Genomic DNA, 17,103 nt, shown 5'->3' on the forward strand with positions numbered 1-17,103 from the left:
TTTAAAGGTTTGACGGCTCTCACAAAACTATAGGTAACTTGATTCATTTTTTTAAAAAAGTAAAACAAGTTTTTTTTAAAGCAATATTTATAGTTAGCGTTTTTATTATTTGTTTGCAATTTTCTTAAAGGTGGTTAAATATCGATTTAATTTATTTACTATAGCGTTTAAAATATACCAGGTTCAATTGCAAGAAATAAGAAAAGGTCATTTAAATTGAGGTAGTTGAATCGATAAGAGAGCTTAAGGTCATATTATTATTATCGACGAGGTTACCCTGCATCTTTTAGAAAATACATACTATTGTATTGTGTGTTCAAATTCGTTATTTGGTTCATCAGTAAAAATGTCTTGAGACCAGATTTTTTAGATGTTATAGCAGACCTAGAACATACTATGTTTAACATTAATCATTAAAGTCAGACGTAAGTCATGCTATTTATTGTAGTAAAAACATCTGTCAGTATGTATGCAATATGTTACCAAGTTTTCAAACAGATATATTACACTTCCAGAGTAAATATGTTTTCGTTGATAAATATGAGATAATTTATACAGAAATACGTTCCAAAAATATTATTTTGCAGTTACCTGCATAACAATCGAGTTACAACACTGGACATAAATCATAAAACATGTATTTTGCTCGATCAAAAAACTGTAATTGAGAAGAGATGACATAATTGTTTATTGAAATTGAAGGCAATTCTTGCAAAAAGCAGTCAGCATAATCAATCTGGTGCTATAAATAAGTACATCTTTGATTAGAAATTCACATTATCGGAACAGTAAAATCTTTGCAATTTGGACTACTCAAATTTGACTTTCTTGTTTTTTGTCCCAAAACTAACTAATTGTTTAAGGCCGTACGGTTGCGTCTAAAGGCATGAGTAGTATACCGTCTTTCGAAATTCATAAATCGATTGAGGAAAAAACAAATCCGGGTTACTCACTAAAACTGAGGAAGACATCAAGTGTAAGAGGAGAACAACGACACAACAGAAACACAACAGTAAAATGCAACACACAAAGAAACGAACTATATATATAAATAAGGCAACAGTAGGATACCGCTGTTCAAAACTCATAAATCTACGGACAAAAAACAAAATCGGGGTAACAAACTAAAACTGAGGGAAACGCATTAAGTATAAGAGGAGAACAACGACACAACATTAAAATGTAACACACACAGCAACGGACTAAGCATCAGACAAATCCGATGAGAATAACCAATGTAACATCAAAACCAAATACATGAATTTGGGATAGTAAAGTACCGTGATACGTCTTATAGTAATGTGAACTCACACTCAAATATAGGAGACAACAAACGACACAACGGAAACACAACGTAAAAATGTTACACACACAGAAACGAACTATGATATAACAATGGCCATTTTCCTGACTTGGTACAGGACATTTTTACAAAAAATTTCCAAACACGGCAGAAACACCGGGCCTAACATTCATGATCATGGGTGAGCTCGGATGGGCTATTTAAATACATATTTCTACATCATTTGATATAGGCGAGTTGTATCATTGGCAAGCATACCACGTCTTCGTTTTTTTGTTTATCTAAAAAAAGGGGTCGATTAAATTAATGCAATTGCACTTATCAGACAACTTTAGCTAATCTTAATATTGTCAATCGGGTAGATGCCCTGTATCTGTATCATTTGTTATGAAACAAAAGTTAAATGAAACAGAATGACAATTTTTTATTATAATCTAGACCAACTCTTTCTAAAAAGGAGTGCATTAATGTACGTTTTTTTGATTGAGTTAAGCCTGCCAATTGATATTTTAACGTGTGTTTTTCTATGTTGTGATGTTTTGCTATCGTTTCAGAAAAAGGGAAAAGTGTTGGGTCCATTAAAACGTTTTATCTCGCTGCAAATGTTTGCACCTGTCCTAGGTCAGAAATCTGATGTATAGTAATGGTCGTTTGTTCATGTAATTTATACGTGTTTCTCGTTTCTCGTTCGTTTTTTTTTATTTTATATAGATGAGACCGTTGGTTTTCCCGTTTGAATGGTTAATAGTAATTTGGGGGCCTATTATAGCTTGTTTTTCGGTGTGAGCCAAGGCTCCATGTTGAAGGCCGTACGTTGACCTGTAATGGTTTTATTTTTTTTAATTGCTATTTGGATGGAGAGTTGTCTCATTGTCACTCATACCACATCTTCCTATATCTATGCACGTATAAATCCGGATATCAACGTCTACGATTAGTAATTCAATTTTTCAGACTAGCACAAATGCTGTACTTTGTTTTCAATTGACTGTTTTATCTTTTGCCCAAACACTAGAATAGAAATTGTATGAAGAAATTTAATGTCTAAAATTATTTCTAGTTGTCCTTTTGTATGGTTATTAACAATAGATATGCAAATGTTTTACAGGAGTGAATAATTTTGTTTTAATTTGAGTTGGTACCATTTGTAGGAAATAAATAATAAGAACATGTAGTTTATTGATTTGATAATATAACTTAGGTGATATGAATTTGATCGATGTAGAGATTCTCTCATTTTTTATAAGACAAAATAGTTAACTGGAGCAAGATGACAAACATGTCCTGATAAAATTGAGACTTATTAAAAGATTGGAACTTTAAGATCACCATACGGCCTTCAAAAATGAGCAAAAACCATATCACATAACAAACTATGAAAGGCTCCGACATGACAAACGTAAAACAATTCAAACAAGAGAACTAAGGCCTAAATGATTAAAACAGAAAACGAAAAACAATTATGATATATGTATATAGCAATACATGACAACTTTTGAATAATGTGCTAACATTGAACTAAAAGGATTAAATTCTTGTCTAAGTCGTTAACATCCTTAAGGTAGACACGGTTGATATGATAGAAAATGACGGTAAACAAACCTTCACTTAATAATACAAAATATAATAAATCAAGTCGGTTCATAAGAACACAGATACATTCTTCCTTCTCCATTTTGTTCAATACAAAACCCGGAATAGATGTACTTTTTCTTTTTTACACCAGACATTTGAACTGAAGTCATGAAATTACCCTTGACTATGTAATCTAAAGTGTTAAGTGAAGTAGGATCAACTTATGAGTCGTTGTGCTTACAGCGTGAATTAATTAAACAAAAAACTCGAATTAATAGTGTAAATTAGTTTAACCGAATGTAAACGTACTCAAAATAAACATAAATAAAAAATGAACCTTATCGGTATAGATAAATAAGTTAATTTGCAAAATACACCTATATGTATCAGGCAAACACACAAAATATAACACTTATTAACACAGTAGTCAATAATTACAAGTATAAGTATAAAAAATACAAACATACATATGACTGTGTAACGTTCGCCTTTGTTCTCATTTTTGCAAGTATAAAGATTGTTTTACTAGGTCACCAACTGCTGTCAAAAATCGGACTCAGGATTTGAAATCTATTTTAGTTTAAAAAAACGTTGAGAATTTGTCTGAGCAGGTTTTATATTATCATTTTTTTAAACGACAGATCTCTCAAAGTTGAATTTGCTATTTAGAAAAAAATGGTACTCATGATCAAGATTATTATAAAGTATACATAACTTTTAGTATCTAGGTATATTTCTATATCTTTTTGTTTTAATTCTAGTCTAATGTCATTCAACTGAAATTTAGAGATTAACTGACTGGTTTTAAAGGGGGCTCTTTAGTAATCATCTAGTTTAATCTTATATTTTATTGGGGTATTATGAAACAATTTTGAACTGTCAGTAATAAAAGAAAGTTTATTGAAGACCTGATTTGTGTAAACTACATGTATTATCTGTTTAAACTTCATCTTTATGGAATATTCAACTTTGGTTAATCATAAAATTCATAATCTGCAGCATCTTATCCTGATTGTTGTTATATATATAATTTAAAGTAAAAACTAAAGCAACTATGAGTTGTGTCATTATTCAAATTCATAGACTTCTTGTACTATTGGGTTAATATCATAGGTATGAAATCTCCAGAAATATAAAAAGCAATAATTGTTGATATGTGTTCTATATTAACCCTATGTCTTATCGATAATACTAAAATCTGACAAACTGAAAGAAAGACATAATTCAGAAGGTTTTCAGTTGTCTGATCACTTCAATAACATAAATAGAAATCCTTATTTCCTCATTTCTTAGAAATGAAGTCAGTGGGGAGACCAGGGGTACGGGGGACAACCCTGACAAATGTATTGGAAGTCATTAGAACATTTTTACCTAGCAATTATTGAAACGGTGATGAAACTTGTATGTTGTATAGAATTTGTTTTGAGAATGATGCAGGACGATCTAAGAAAATTGGACAAGTTAGACTACACCAAGAGTGCTAATTAATTAATGCGTTGTTTTTACAAGATTCAAAAATCAAAAGCTAAAAAGAGAGAACATTAACTTTCATACATGAAATACAATTTAAACAAAACTATTTATTGAGGAGTTTTAAATTATAAAAAAACTAGCCTGGAATTTTTGAGAAAAATTGAATTGGAAAAGAGGATTGCATAATGAAGTTATAATTTTTAGTGATTAGCTAAAGGTTGATAGGCTGATAGTACTTAAATGTGATCATTAAATTAGCTTAACATAAGTTTTGCAAATTGTGAAAAAAATAGTGCGGTAATCTATTACTTCATGTAGTTTAATAAAATGTCCTCGCGATATGAAATTAGGGTCTGATTATCATGCTCACAAGATCCGAATTCAAATAAAAAAACATTTATATCGACGTAGTTGTTGTAAGCATGTTCGCAAAGATACTTAAGATTGTATTCATAGTCATCAAAAATAACAGAATGTAGAAATAGCCAACCGTGAACATGTAGTTTTTTACATTAACGTTTGGTTTTCTTTTTTTTTTAAATCAACGTGTTTGCATTGATGACATTATAAATTTTATACAGAACTACGTTAAAAAATCTATTCAGGAAAACAATAAAAAAAAACACAAAAGAAAATCTTTCAATGTTTCACGGTTCCATAATTCTGTAAAACGAATTTTGCCTTATGTGTATCTAGTTTGCTGTCGTCTTGATTTAGTTTTTGTTCTACTGAACCAATTTTCTCACTAAGAATTATGAATTTGGGTAAAATTATTGTGGTATTTCTTGTAAAGTGTACCATTTTCAAGATTTAAAAAATCAAGACTTTTTGCTTTATCTTATAGATTTGTTAAATAACTACAGATAAAATAAATTTTGTCGATGTTGAGGGTATTCTCTATCGGTTTAGGGTAATTAGGATGAGATTTTCAAGTATAGCAGATAAACATAATTCTTTAAAAAAATGTAGACCAAACCACGTGTTAGAGGAATACCATTATTGATCTGAGGCGACACATTGGCACATTTCTTTATTTCTATAGCAGTAAAGGTTTGACGGCTCTAACTACATTGTTAAAAACTTGTTTCTTCAAAATGATAATTTTCTTCCTCTGTTGCTGGTTTTCCGTATTGATTTTCCTCTAAGTGCAGTATTTTTGTGATTTTACTTTTTGCTTTTGCAATTATCTAATTTTTCTTTTTTTAAAACTGTTGCAATTTCCTTCAAAACAACTATTTATTTGTGTCAATTTCACTTGGTATTTTTCTTCTTCTATTACAAGTAAAGTTTATAAATGTCAAAAAATGTCAAATAAAAACCTTTACATTTTTGTTATTGGGGTGCTGACATATTTATAGTCAGTGTTTTGTTGTAACTATAATCCATTCCCCTTTTACCGAATAAGATTTGTAACCGGATTTGTACTAACATGAGCAACTACACGTACGTGCCACATGTGGAGCAAGATCTGCGTCCATTTTCATAGCAGCTACGATTACCCCAAGTCTTTATGGGTTCGTGTTGTTCCGTCTTTCGTTTTCTATGTTGAATTTGAAATACTGTTGTTTGTCTGTCGTTTTTTTCCTTTTTTTTTGCCATGGCGTTGTCGGTTTATTTTAGACCTATGAGTTTGGATTTCTTTTCGGTATCTTTTGCCTCTCTTAAGTCAAAAATGAGTTAATAATGTGCATAATTACAAACAGTTATCAGATTTATTACACTTCCATTGATCTTCGGTTTTCAATGTGAATATATCTGTACTGATGAATATGACAGCTTTTATTCAGAAATTCGTTTCAAAAATGTTATTTTGCCGGCACCTGGACCCTAACCCTAACCCTAACTCTAACTTCACTAAAAGTAAAATTCTTCCATAATTTGACAGCTCTGTCAATATAACAAAAACATTAATCTGAAAACAATTGTTGCCTTTCCTGTGTTGCTAGTTTGCTCTTGCATTGATTAAATATGTCTTTTTTTAAATAAAGTCATATATCGATTTTCCAATTGTCCTATCAAGATTTATAAATGTCTGTCAATTGAATTTTGTATAATTAATATCAATATTTTCAAGAAATCCATGATAAGGATTTTGAATTCATAAAATACCTAAACATTATATGAAATGTTCTCAGTGGTGATGTTATCTGTTTGGGACAAAATATTTTACTGAAGAAGATATGAAAACATCCAAATCGAGATTTGACGGTTACATCATTCTGCCAAAATAAGTTTCCTTCGTGTGTTGCTGGTTTCCTTTTGCAATGGTTTAAAATTGAAAATAAAACGTTTATAGATCGACGTTTGATAAAAAGTAAAATCGCAAAAATACTGAACTCCGAGGTATGTTTGAGCATTTGATTTTTCCGTTTGATAAGGGACTTTCCGTTTTGAATTGTCCTGGGAATGCGGTATGTTTGTTATTTTATTATGTGTCTGCTTATGAATTGATAAGGCTGCTTAATGTCATCTTAATTCGGACTTCTTGTATGTTGTCCAATCTTATGGTGATCAACTGGATTTCATATTATAAAACATATATTAACTAATATTCATATATTACGAACAATTCTGCTGATGGTACCTGCACATCAATCGAATTCTGGACATCAGTCTCTTTAAAGAACATGCTGCTTTAACATCAATCATTTAAGTGATTCATGCTATTCATTGTATTAAAACATTTATCAGTATGTATGCAATAATTACCCAGTTTTTAAACAGACGTATTACACTTCCATTGGTCTTCTTTTTCCAAGAAAAATATGTTTCCATTGATGAATATGACAGAATTCATGCAGAAATCCTTTTCAATAATATTATTTTGCATGTCCCTGCAAAACAATCGAACTACAGCAGTAGCTTTCATAACATTGTTAGTACCCTTATTCCGCAAAACATAATTTGCCTTCGTGTGTTGCTGGTTTGCCTTCGAAATGATCTAAATCATCTTTTAAAACTTGAAAACATGTTTTTGAATTTCCTTCAAAGGTTTACAAATTGGTGAGGATAATTTTCGTATAGCATCTGAAGTGTACAAATTTTAAGAAATAAAAGATAAGGACGTTGAGATTGATGATATTGAATTTGCAAGACAGTTTAAGATGATATATAATATAGTGATATTGCCCTGTATCTTTTTGGAACAAAAAAAAAATGATTGAAAAGAGATACCAGAGTTTGTATTGATAGTGAGAGCAAACCTTGGACAAAAGTGAAAGCATTATCAATCTGATGCTATAAATTGGAACATCTTTGATTAGAAGTTTACATTACTGGAACAATAAAATCTTCGCACTTTGGACTACTCAATTTAACTTTCTTGCTTTTGTCCCAAAACTAACTCATTGTTGAAGGCCGTACGGTTGCCTATAATTAATTATATCCATTTCATATGAACTTTTACGAATAGTTGTCTCATTACCAATCCTACCATATCTTCTAATGTTTATAACATTATATGACTTTATCATTTGCTAAAGCCATCTGACTTTCTTTTAATATGTCATGTTTAGGGTGATTAACAAGATACAATTTAAGATAGAATAAGTAAAAGGATATATCGCTATAGCACGATAAAATTCTTATTCTGACAGATCGCAACAGTTATAATTGTTCCATTGTTGCTGCTTTGCTATTGCATTATATAACCCTCTCCTTCTATTTTTTCAAGTAAATGTTTTTGGTAAAACCTTTAAGTCAGTTTTCTTTCAATTTGAGAAATTTTTCCATAGACGATTAAATATCGTTTGAAAATTATTTTGCATAACTTCTTAAGTGTACCATTGCATGATATCATGCTTTTCTCTGAATGTTAATGACGTCTTTACGTATATCCATTGGATGGTGGATGTGTACTTACTGATTTTGTAGTGGTAGATACATGATTTGTTATTGGTTGTTATTGGCTTTGAACTACATGCAGCCATAAGTACCTGCCAGGTACCCTCGTATCTGTAAAGTGCGTTATTTGTTATATTTTTATGTGTGCTTTGTATTGATCATATTACTAAACTGGTTGTTACAATGTATAGTTTGCTTTTAAAATGTTCTGCTACACCGCTTTGGAACAAGCAAACATGTTTTAAAATGTTTAAACACTCCATATTCTGTTCGTGTCTGTCTCAAGTCAGGAGCATGTAATTCAGTGGGTTTTTTTAGTTGCTGTTTATCATAGAATCATATTCAAAACAGTATAGCTGTGGCCATTGATTGACAACCTTAAATTATCCCATTGACTGGGGAAGATTATTTGAACGTTCGCTGTAACAACCGCTGCTCACTATGTACTTGTTAAAGGCACTTAAACTGTGGGGTCACAAAAGGTTCTCAACACCTAAATAAAGAAATTAGAAAAACTAATCAGGAATAACACGATGTTTTGATTTATATCAATATTATAAATCAAAACATAAAGTTATTCCTGATTAATTTTTCGAACTATTTTAATATTAAAGGCGTTAAGAACCTTTGGTGACCCCACAGTTTAAATTCTATAATAAGTAAGTAGTGAGCAGTTGTCGTTACAGACACACGTTCACCTAATCTGCCCCAGTCAATGGGATAATTTAAGGTTGTCAATCAATGGCCACAGCTACACTGTTTTGAATATGATTCTATCTGTTTTTCTTTTATTTTTTTGTACACAAATCAGGTTGCTAGTATCCTTGTTTGAATTGTTTTACATTCGTCATTTTGTGGCTTCTTATAACTTACTATGCGGTATGGTTTTTGCTTATAGTTGAAGACTTTATTGTGACCAATAGTTATTAACTTCTACATCATTCGATTTCTGGTGGCGTTGACTTATTGGCAATCATACCCCGTCTTCTTGTGTTAATTATTTTAAAAAGGAGGTCGTTTAAACTGGTGCATATGCAGAGATCAGATACTAAAACTCATCTAAATGTTGTCAATGGAGAGGTTGCCCTATATCATTTTATAACACAATGGTTAACTGAGCCAGGGATGACAAACTATTTTTAATAATTCAGACCAAACCTTTCTAAAGAGGAGTGCCCTTATCAATCCGGTGATAAACGTCTAAGATTAGTACTTCTCTTTTTCAGAACAACATAAACATTGTTTACTTTGCTACGTTTTACAATTGACTGTTTTATATTTTGCCAAAAAACTAGAAAAGAAATTGTATGAAGCTACTTAACGTCTAAAGGTACTTTTTGTTTGTCCTTGTGTAGGGTTATTTACAAGATATAAATAAACGTTTTAGAGAAGTGTATAAATTTCGTTTTAATTTGAGTTTGTATCATTTGTAAGAAGTCAATAGTAAGAACATTTAGATGTATGTAATTGATTTGGTAATATTACTTAGGTGAAGAATTTGGTCGATGGAGAGATTTCCTGATTTCTTTTTATGACAAAACCGTTAACTGCAGCAAAGATGACGAGAATATCCTGATAAAGTTGAAACTAGTAAGCTATAAAACACCCCGACATGAGGAATGTAAAACATTTGAAATGAGAAACAACGGCCTGAATTAAGTTAAAAAAAACCCACAGTAAACAAAAAACAAGTATAATATGAATAAAGCAACAAACGACAACCTTTGAATAATGTGCTAACATTCGACTGAAGGATTAAATTCCTGTCTAAGTCGTTAACACCCTAAAGGTAAATAGGATAATAATAATAATAATAATAATAATAATAATAATAATAATAATAATAATAATAATAATAATAATAATTAAAAACCAATTGTTCAGAGAACCATTGATGGTCTTTTTATTTGGTCGGGTTGTTGTCTCTTTTCATTCTCAATTTTAATTTCCACCAGTTAAGACTTTTTTTTATATAAAAATATTAAAATTTGGTTTTAAATGTCAATTTTAGCGCCAAATGACAGCTTATTGAACGCTAATTCAAAAAATATATGGTTTCTATAAAAAAAAAATATATAGAAAAGGGAGATAATATTTTACTTCCGGTTTAAAAAAGTTTACTTCCGGTCTTGTTTGATAGTTTACTTGATTCCAAAAATATATGGTTCTATATACTTTTACATTGATTTAGTACAAAAAATAGCTACTTCCGGTTTACAAAAGGTCACTTCTGGTTGTGTTTTTTTAAGGCAATATATGGGGCACTTATTTTAAGGAATTAGGGTCCAATGTTATCAGTTCCCGATGATTTATTTACATCAAGTTTGGTTAACTCATCAAATAGCTCATTTATCTTTATTGGTGGTAAGGTAAATTTCTGATGTTTTTCTTGTTTTAATTGATTTTCAGTGAATGTGCTAAGATTATTGAAATCCGCCTTGTCAACAGATGTAATGTCTCTTTGCTCACTTATGTTTTCGGCACAAAGAAGTAAAAAAGTTGTTAAATTTATTTTTTTATTATTTTTCGTTGTATTGTTATCATTTGTGGCTAACTCATGTGGGGATTTTTTTACCTTCGGGTTCAGACTATGAAGGCATTTCAATAAAGATTTTGAGTCATTAGAGTCTTGTACCATGTTTTTATAATATTTTTTTTATATTTCTCTATTCTTTGTTTAGTTTTATTTCTCAAAAATATATATTCACTCCACAATCCAAGTGCATTATATTTATCCCTCATGTTCCTAGCATACATAATTTCACTATTATACCAATCATGTTGCCTATCCGTTTTAACTCTCTTTTCAACAACAGGAGCATGATTATCTAAAACTTTAAAATAATTGGAGACAGACAGAAGGATTGTCTTCAAATTCAATTTTATAAAAATGTGTACTTTATAGGTCTAATAGAAATTCATTTTGGTCATTTTTTTTTCTAAACTCCTTTATGTGATTGTACTGTGTATATTCTTTTTGTCTTTATTAACTTCTTTCCTTGTCAAACAAATAGGAAAATAGTCACTAATTGCATATTTACAGACATGTGATTCATGTACCTTATCTAGATCAATCGATGTACTAGAATCCTTTGTGACCCTTGTAGCATCTACAATCAATTGTTGAATATTGAATGATTCCTAAACACTCAGCCATTTTTAGGAGGTTTGCTTGGTGCTATAAAAATAATATTAAAATCACCCAATAATATTATATCTAAATTAATGGTCACTGCCATTCCTATTTTTTTTTTCAAAATCACCAATCCAGTCTATTGTTGACTTTGGAGGTCTGTACACAAAACATAGCAAAACAATATTTTTTTCATAATCTGGTTTTACTTCAAACCTCATTGTTTTAATACCTCCTATTTCAATATTGATTTGTCTTGAACATTTTTTTTCTTCCTTTCAGATAAGTAACCAGTTATTTGTAATTCATTATCTGTAGTGTTTTTAGTTAAAAATATTTCACACATTCCCACTACATCAAGTGGGTTATTTGTCAGCATAAGTGTGTGTTTGATTTCATGATATTTACTTTCGATCCTATTAACATAATGAGAACGAATCATAATACCTTTAGATTTACTAAAACCATATGTATTTAAATATTATCACCAAAATCTATTTGCTTCCTTGTCAATGCATGGTTTTCTAAATTGATTAGATAATAAATAGAAATAGATATTGCTAAAGTAAATACATAGATACAAGATAATTTCACATCAATTAGAAAATTGGCCTCAGGGAGTTGATACAATAAATCACATGATATAATAACATTATAATCATTATCAACATAACACAGTTTGTATCAAGCTGTTTATCAAGTAATGTATCCTTTCCACATGTTGGAGATAAAGTGTCAACATTATTTGAATTAATTTATGCATCATTAATACTATTAAGTTTTACAATAGAGACTTTCTTAGTTGTGTTAAATGCATAATTACCATTCTCCTTTTCTTTAATGATAACATAATTAACACTCCCCTTTTTTGTTTCGTTTAGACATTCCATACTCTTGTGAAATAGAAAACGTGGACTTACATATACAAGATAATAAATTGCATTCAGAGCATAATGTTGAAAGTGCGTTAAATCTTTTTAAATCAGTGGTTAAATTGGTATTCTCTTCTTTGCCATTTTTTCATGCTGTACAAAATTTTAGTTTGTGCCCATACATATTACCTTTATGATATTTGATTTTCTTTCCAAATCAACACGAGGATGTTTTATGGTTAAGTTTCCCACAGTTAGCGCAGACATCAGAATGATAATTTAGTATTCTAACTATTTATTTATTGTTTTAATGTATCTGGATGTTCCTCTGGAGTTAAAATGAATGCCATCATGAGTAAAGAAACCTTTATTATGGCTGAAGCTGTTATATGCATCTGATACTGTCGTATAAAAACCAATCCAAAATGTTGACACGGTTTTTCTAGGACTACGTTTGCCCTGTACACATTTACATCATTTCTTGAGGGGGGGAGGGTCCTGAGACTATGATGTTACAATCATTATTGCTACATGAATGAGCTGCCCAGATCAGACTTGCATAGTCCTGTTCTGATTTTTTTGGGGATTTTCAAGCACTTATATCATTTCCACCAACTTGAAGAATGACATTCTTATATTATTACCTTGTAAACATCAAAGGAATGCTGATCCAATTCCATCATCAGGTGGAGTCCTCCTTCCTTGGCTGTTTCGGTGATATTCCACAACAACCTCCAGAGGTGCGCCGGCTCAGGTAATCAATCTGAACCTGGAACTGGATGGCCTACACGGCTCCGATGTCTCAGCTGATGTCATTGCGGTTCTTCTGTAACTGAATGCTGTTCTGTATATCTATATCTGTCCATTTTCTACACAATAACTGTTCATTGTTCTATCACTTTGCACTTTTCCACACTTCGTCTCTTTTCCTCCAAATCCACTGTGATGCCACTTCTGCTTCTCTATACACTTCTGTAATCAGTTTCTTCCTCTCTGCTCCTACCACTCCCAGGGTCCTAAGTGCCCGCCACATTGACTGTCCTGCAAAGCCCCTGCATCCGACTTCTATTGCCATACACCACGTCCTCCATCCCCGCTGTTTGCAATCCTCTACTAGCTGCTGGTATTTTGCCATCTTTCTTTCATAAGCTTCCTCTATTATGTCTTCCCATGGGACTGTTAGTTCCAGCAATACCGCCTGTCTAGTTCCCTGTGACCAAATGACTATATCTGGTCTTAGCGATGTTTGATGGGCTTGGTAAAACATCATACACTGATCTTAGGAGAAAACGCAATCTGTATCCCTCCATACTCCAAATCTCGCTCCAGGTCAAAGTCCTGCATCCAGCTCCTTGCCAATTCAATCAACTACCCTGCGGTTTCATTCCTACTGCCTTAACATTCCTACTCTTTTCTTCCATCTGTCGTATTTCCTGTTGCACTAGTTCCCCCGTTCCTTCTCATTTGCTGTATCCCACCTTGGTTTTGTTGCCATACCAAATCCCTGTCTACCAACTGCTGTTACACCAACGATGACACTGTGCTTTAGTCTGGTCTCAGCTTCCTTAACTGCTTCCTCTGCTTTCCATTTTCTTCCTGTCCTGATCTTTACTTTGGTTCCTCTCACTTTAGCATCTTTGCTGTCTCTCAACGTCATAACCTGTTTTGTCTTTGTAACTTTATACTCTTCTGTCAATGCCTTCATTGGTAATTGTAGCGTTGTTCCTGTGTTGTACTATCCAATGCTGCTGAAACTTCTTGGCTCACCCAACCATCTTCTTAGGCATGCACTGATCTTTCTCTCTAAGGCCTCCACTTTGGACAATGGGAACTCGTAAACTAGTAATGGCCACAGTATTCTTGGTAAGACCCCATGTTGATATATCCAAGCCTTATATCTTCCTGGGAGCCCACTTTTGTCTATCTTCGTCAGCCATTCTACCAATTGCACTTGAACTTCACCCATGTTTACCATATCTGCTAGTGTTGCATCATTCTTTTTACCTAGGCATTTCACTGGTTTCTCTCCAACTGTTTTTATCTTTTCACCTGCTAACTCAAATGGCTCATCTTGCACTTTGTCTTTCCTCACTATCAAACTTCTAGATTTACTTGGTTTGAACTTCATTCTGGCCCACTTAATTATCCTTTCCAATTCTTCTAAAGTCCATCTTCCCTCTATGACTGTTTTTGCTGTCACTGTCATATCATCCATAAAAGCTCTTACTGGTGGTTGCCTGACCCCTGATGACAATAATGGTCCTCTACTTGGTTTTTCTACTGATTTTACAATTAAGTTCATTGCTGCTGCAAACAGGACTACTGATACTGTACACCCCGTTAGTATTCCAACTTCAAGTCTCTGCCAAGCTGTGGTGAAGTCTCAAGCTGTGAACCTCATTTCAATCTTCTCAAAATACTCTCGCAGCATAGTTCTTATAGTTGGTGGAACATGATACCTCTCCAATGTCAGGTCTACTAGTTTGTGAGGTATGGACCCATAAGCATTAGCCAGATCTAGCCAAAACACTGCTAAGTCACTTTTCTTCTCCTTTGCTTCTCTTAAAATCTGTGTAATAACGCTGGTATGTTCGATGCAACCAGATACTTCAGGCATACCTCCTTTCTGGACTCCGAAGTCTATATATTCGTTGCCAAGCAGGTACCTTGTCGTTCTCCTTGCTAAAACTGCCAGGACAATCTTCCCCTCAATGTTCAATAGGGAGATGGTTCTAAACTGTTCAACTTTCCTGGAGTTCTCTTCTTTTGGTATAAAACATCCTTCTGCTTTGTACCATGACTCTGTCATCTTTCTCATTCTCCAAATTACTTTTAATAGCTTCCACAACCTTCTGATCAGTCTGGGACAGTTCTTATATACCCTATATGAAATGCCATTTGGTCCTGGAGCTGACCCTGCTCTTGCCTTTCTCACTACGTCCTGCACTTCTTGGAACTTCAGGCCTGACTCATCAAACTGTTCTTTTGGCTCCTCTGGTGTTAACAATTTCTCACATTCTTCCAGGTCTTCTCCTCGTCTCTCATCACTGTGGGTCTTACTGAGATGTTCTTCCACTTCTTCCCTCGAGTTTTCCAGTTTACCAGATCCTCTCACTCCAAATAATCGCTTCATATACTGAAATGGGTTTGCTGTAAATGTTGCTCTCTCCTTTGCCTTTTTCTTTCTATCTCTTCTATGAGTTTCTGCTCTTGTAAGTGTCTTAAGTTTCTCCCTAGTTTCCTTTCTTAACTGCTGTAATGGTAACCTTTCATTATTGGCGACTTTGTACCTCTTCTTTAACCTTCTCAAGTCTCCTCTCAATTCCTTGATCTTCTTCTGTCTCCGGTTACTATGGCCTTGTTTTGTTGGTTGTTTCCCTTGTGGTACCACTCCAAATCTGTCCTTTCCTACGCTGTAAATAATGGACGTCATTGCTGTTATCTTTCTGTCTACACTGCCTGCTAATGTTGCCTCTAAGATGTTTTCCAAATCTTCGTCAAGAGCTTTCCAAGCTGCTTTGTCTGCATTCGTTGGCCATTTGATCTTCTCTTTGCGTGGCTCATTCTCTTTTCTACGGGTTGTTGGTTCTATCCTGTCTTCTCTACGGACTGTTGTTTCTATCCCGTCTTCTCTGTGGACTGTTGGTTCTATCCTCTCTATCTCTTCTGCCTCGTCAAGTTGTTCTACCTCTGTAGGCTGTTCCTCGTACTCATCCTCACCCTGGGTCACAGGGAGGCTACCATCCCTGTGGTTTGCTTCCTGGATGGTCTCCTCCTCCGTCTGACCAGATCTCTCTGTGCGTTGATTGCCAGAATGGGGTTGCACACATTTCATTCTGCTTTGATGGATCTTCAAACCTCTAGAATTCTTACAGACTTTACCACAAAAACATTTACATCCGTTGTTCTGGTTCGTTGTCCTTGTCGGTTCCATAGTCGTTTCCTGATCCTGTCCTATGGGCTGTTCATCCTCCCTCGCTCTCGCACAGCCCCGAGGGTGTCTTAGTATGTATCGTTCCATAGCGTGTAAAATGGGTTCCCCTTCACAGGAGATGCACTCTGACTTGCCAAGCCTAGTGTCCCGGTTACCAGTCTCTCCTGGCTGCCTCCTGTCTCTCCAGGTTGCCACTGTTCTCTTCACAGTCGTCAACCAGACTTTCCTGGTGGTCACTGGGTTTCCAGAAGTTAATTACCTTGTAAACATGAAAGGAATGCTGATCCAATTCCATCATCAGGTGGAGTCCTCCTTCCTTGGTTGTTTCGGCGCTATTCCACAACAACCTCCAGAGGTGCGCCGGCTCAGGTGATCAATCTAAACCTGGAACTGGATGGCCTACACGGCTCAGCTGATGTCATTGCTGTTCTTCTGTAACTGAATGCTGTTCTGTATATCTATATCTGTCCATTATCTACACAATAACTGTTCATTGTTCTATCACTTTGCACTTTTCCACACTTCGTCTCTTTTCCTCCAAATCCACTGTGATGCCACTTCTGCTTCTCTACACACTTCTGTAATCAGTTTCTTCCTCTCTGCTCCTAATTTCACTAGCGATCCTATCAATGTTGGAAACTCTGAATGTTCTTATATCTGTCTTAGATAGGCCAATAGTTAAAATTTCTTTTAGAATGGATGAACCGATAAGCAAGTTTTTATCACTGCATTAGGTTGTTCAAAATTTCGGGTTTTGGTAGATTTTAGGTGTTGAATTTGGTTTTTAGGCTGGGGTTTATTTTTGGTGGTAGTTTGGCATGGTTCCTTATGAAATTTCAATTTTGAGAGCTAATGAGCTGGAATTGGTGCTGTTTGTTTTGACGCATCACATGTGTTGACAAATTTGGATGTTTGACACTCAATAGATATAGCTAAACTTTCAGTTTGTATGGACACATCATTGCATTTG

The 17,103-nt window shown here is 33.6% G+C and overlaps 2 protein-coding genes across 2 annotated transcripts; both read right to left on the reverse strand.

The window, feature by feature from the left end:
- Window positions 1-13,094: 13,094 nt before the first annotated feature.
- Window positions 13,095-13,466, reverse strand: LOC139493043 (uncharacterized). Its single transcript, XM_071281184.1, has one exon. The coding sequence runs from the start codon at window positions 13,464-13,466 to the stop codon at window positions 13,095-13,097; it is 372 nt and encodes a 123-aa protein (XP_071137285.1).
- A 468-nt stretch (window positions 13,467-13,934) lies between these two features.
- On the reverse strand, window positions 13,935-14,501 carry LOC139493044 (uncharacterized). The gene has a single exon (XM_071281185.1). The coding sequence runs from the start codon at window positions 14,499-14,501 to the stop codon at window positions 13,935-13,937; it is 567 nt and encodes a 188-aa protein (XP_071137286.1).
- Window positions 14,502-17,103: the final 2,602 nt, after the last annotated feature.

This window comes from Mytilus edulis, chromosome 10, assembly GCF_963676685.1.
Source record: "Mytilus edulis chromosome 10, xbMytEdul2.2, whole genome shotgun sequence".
In the NCBI taxonomy this organism is placed as follows: domain Eukaryota; kingdom Metazoa; phylum Mollusca; class Bivalvia; order Mytilida; family Mytilidae; genus Mytilus; species Mytilus edulis.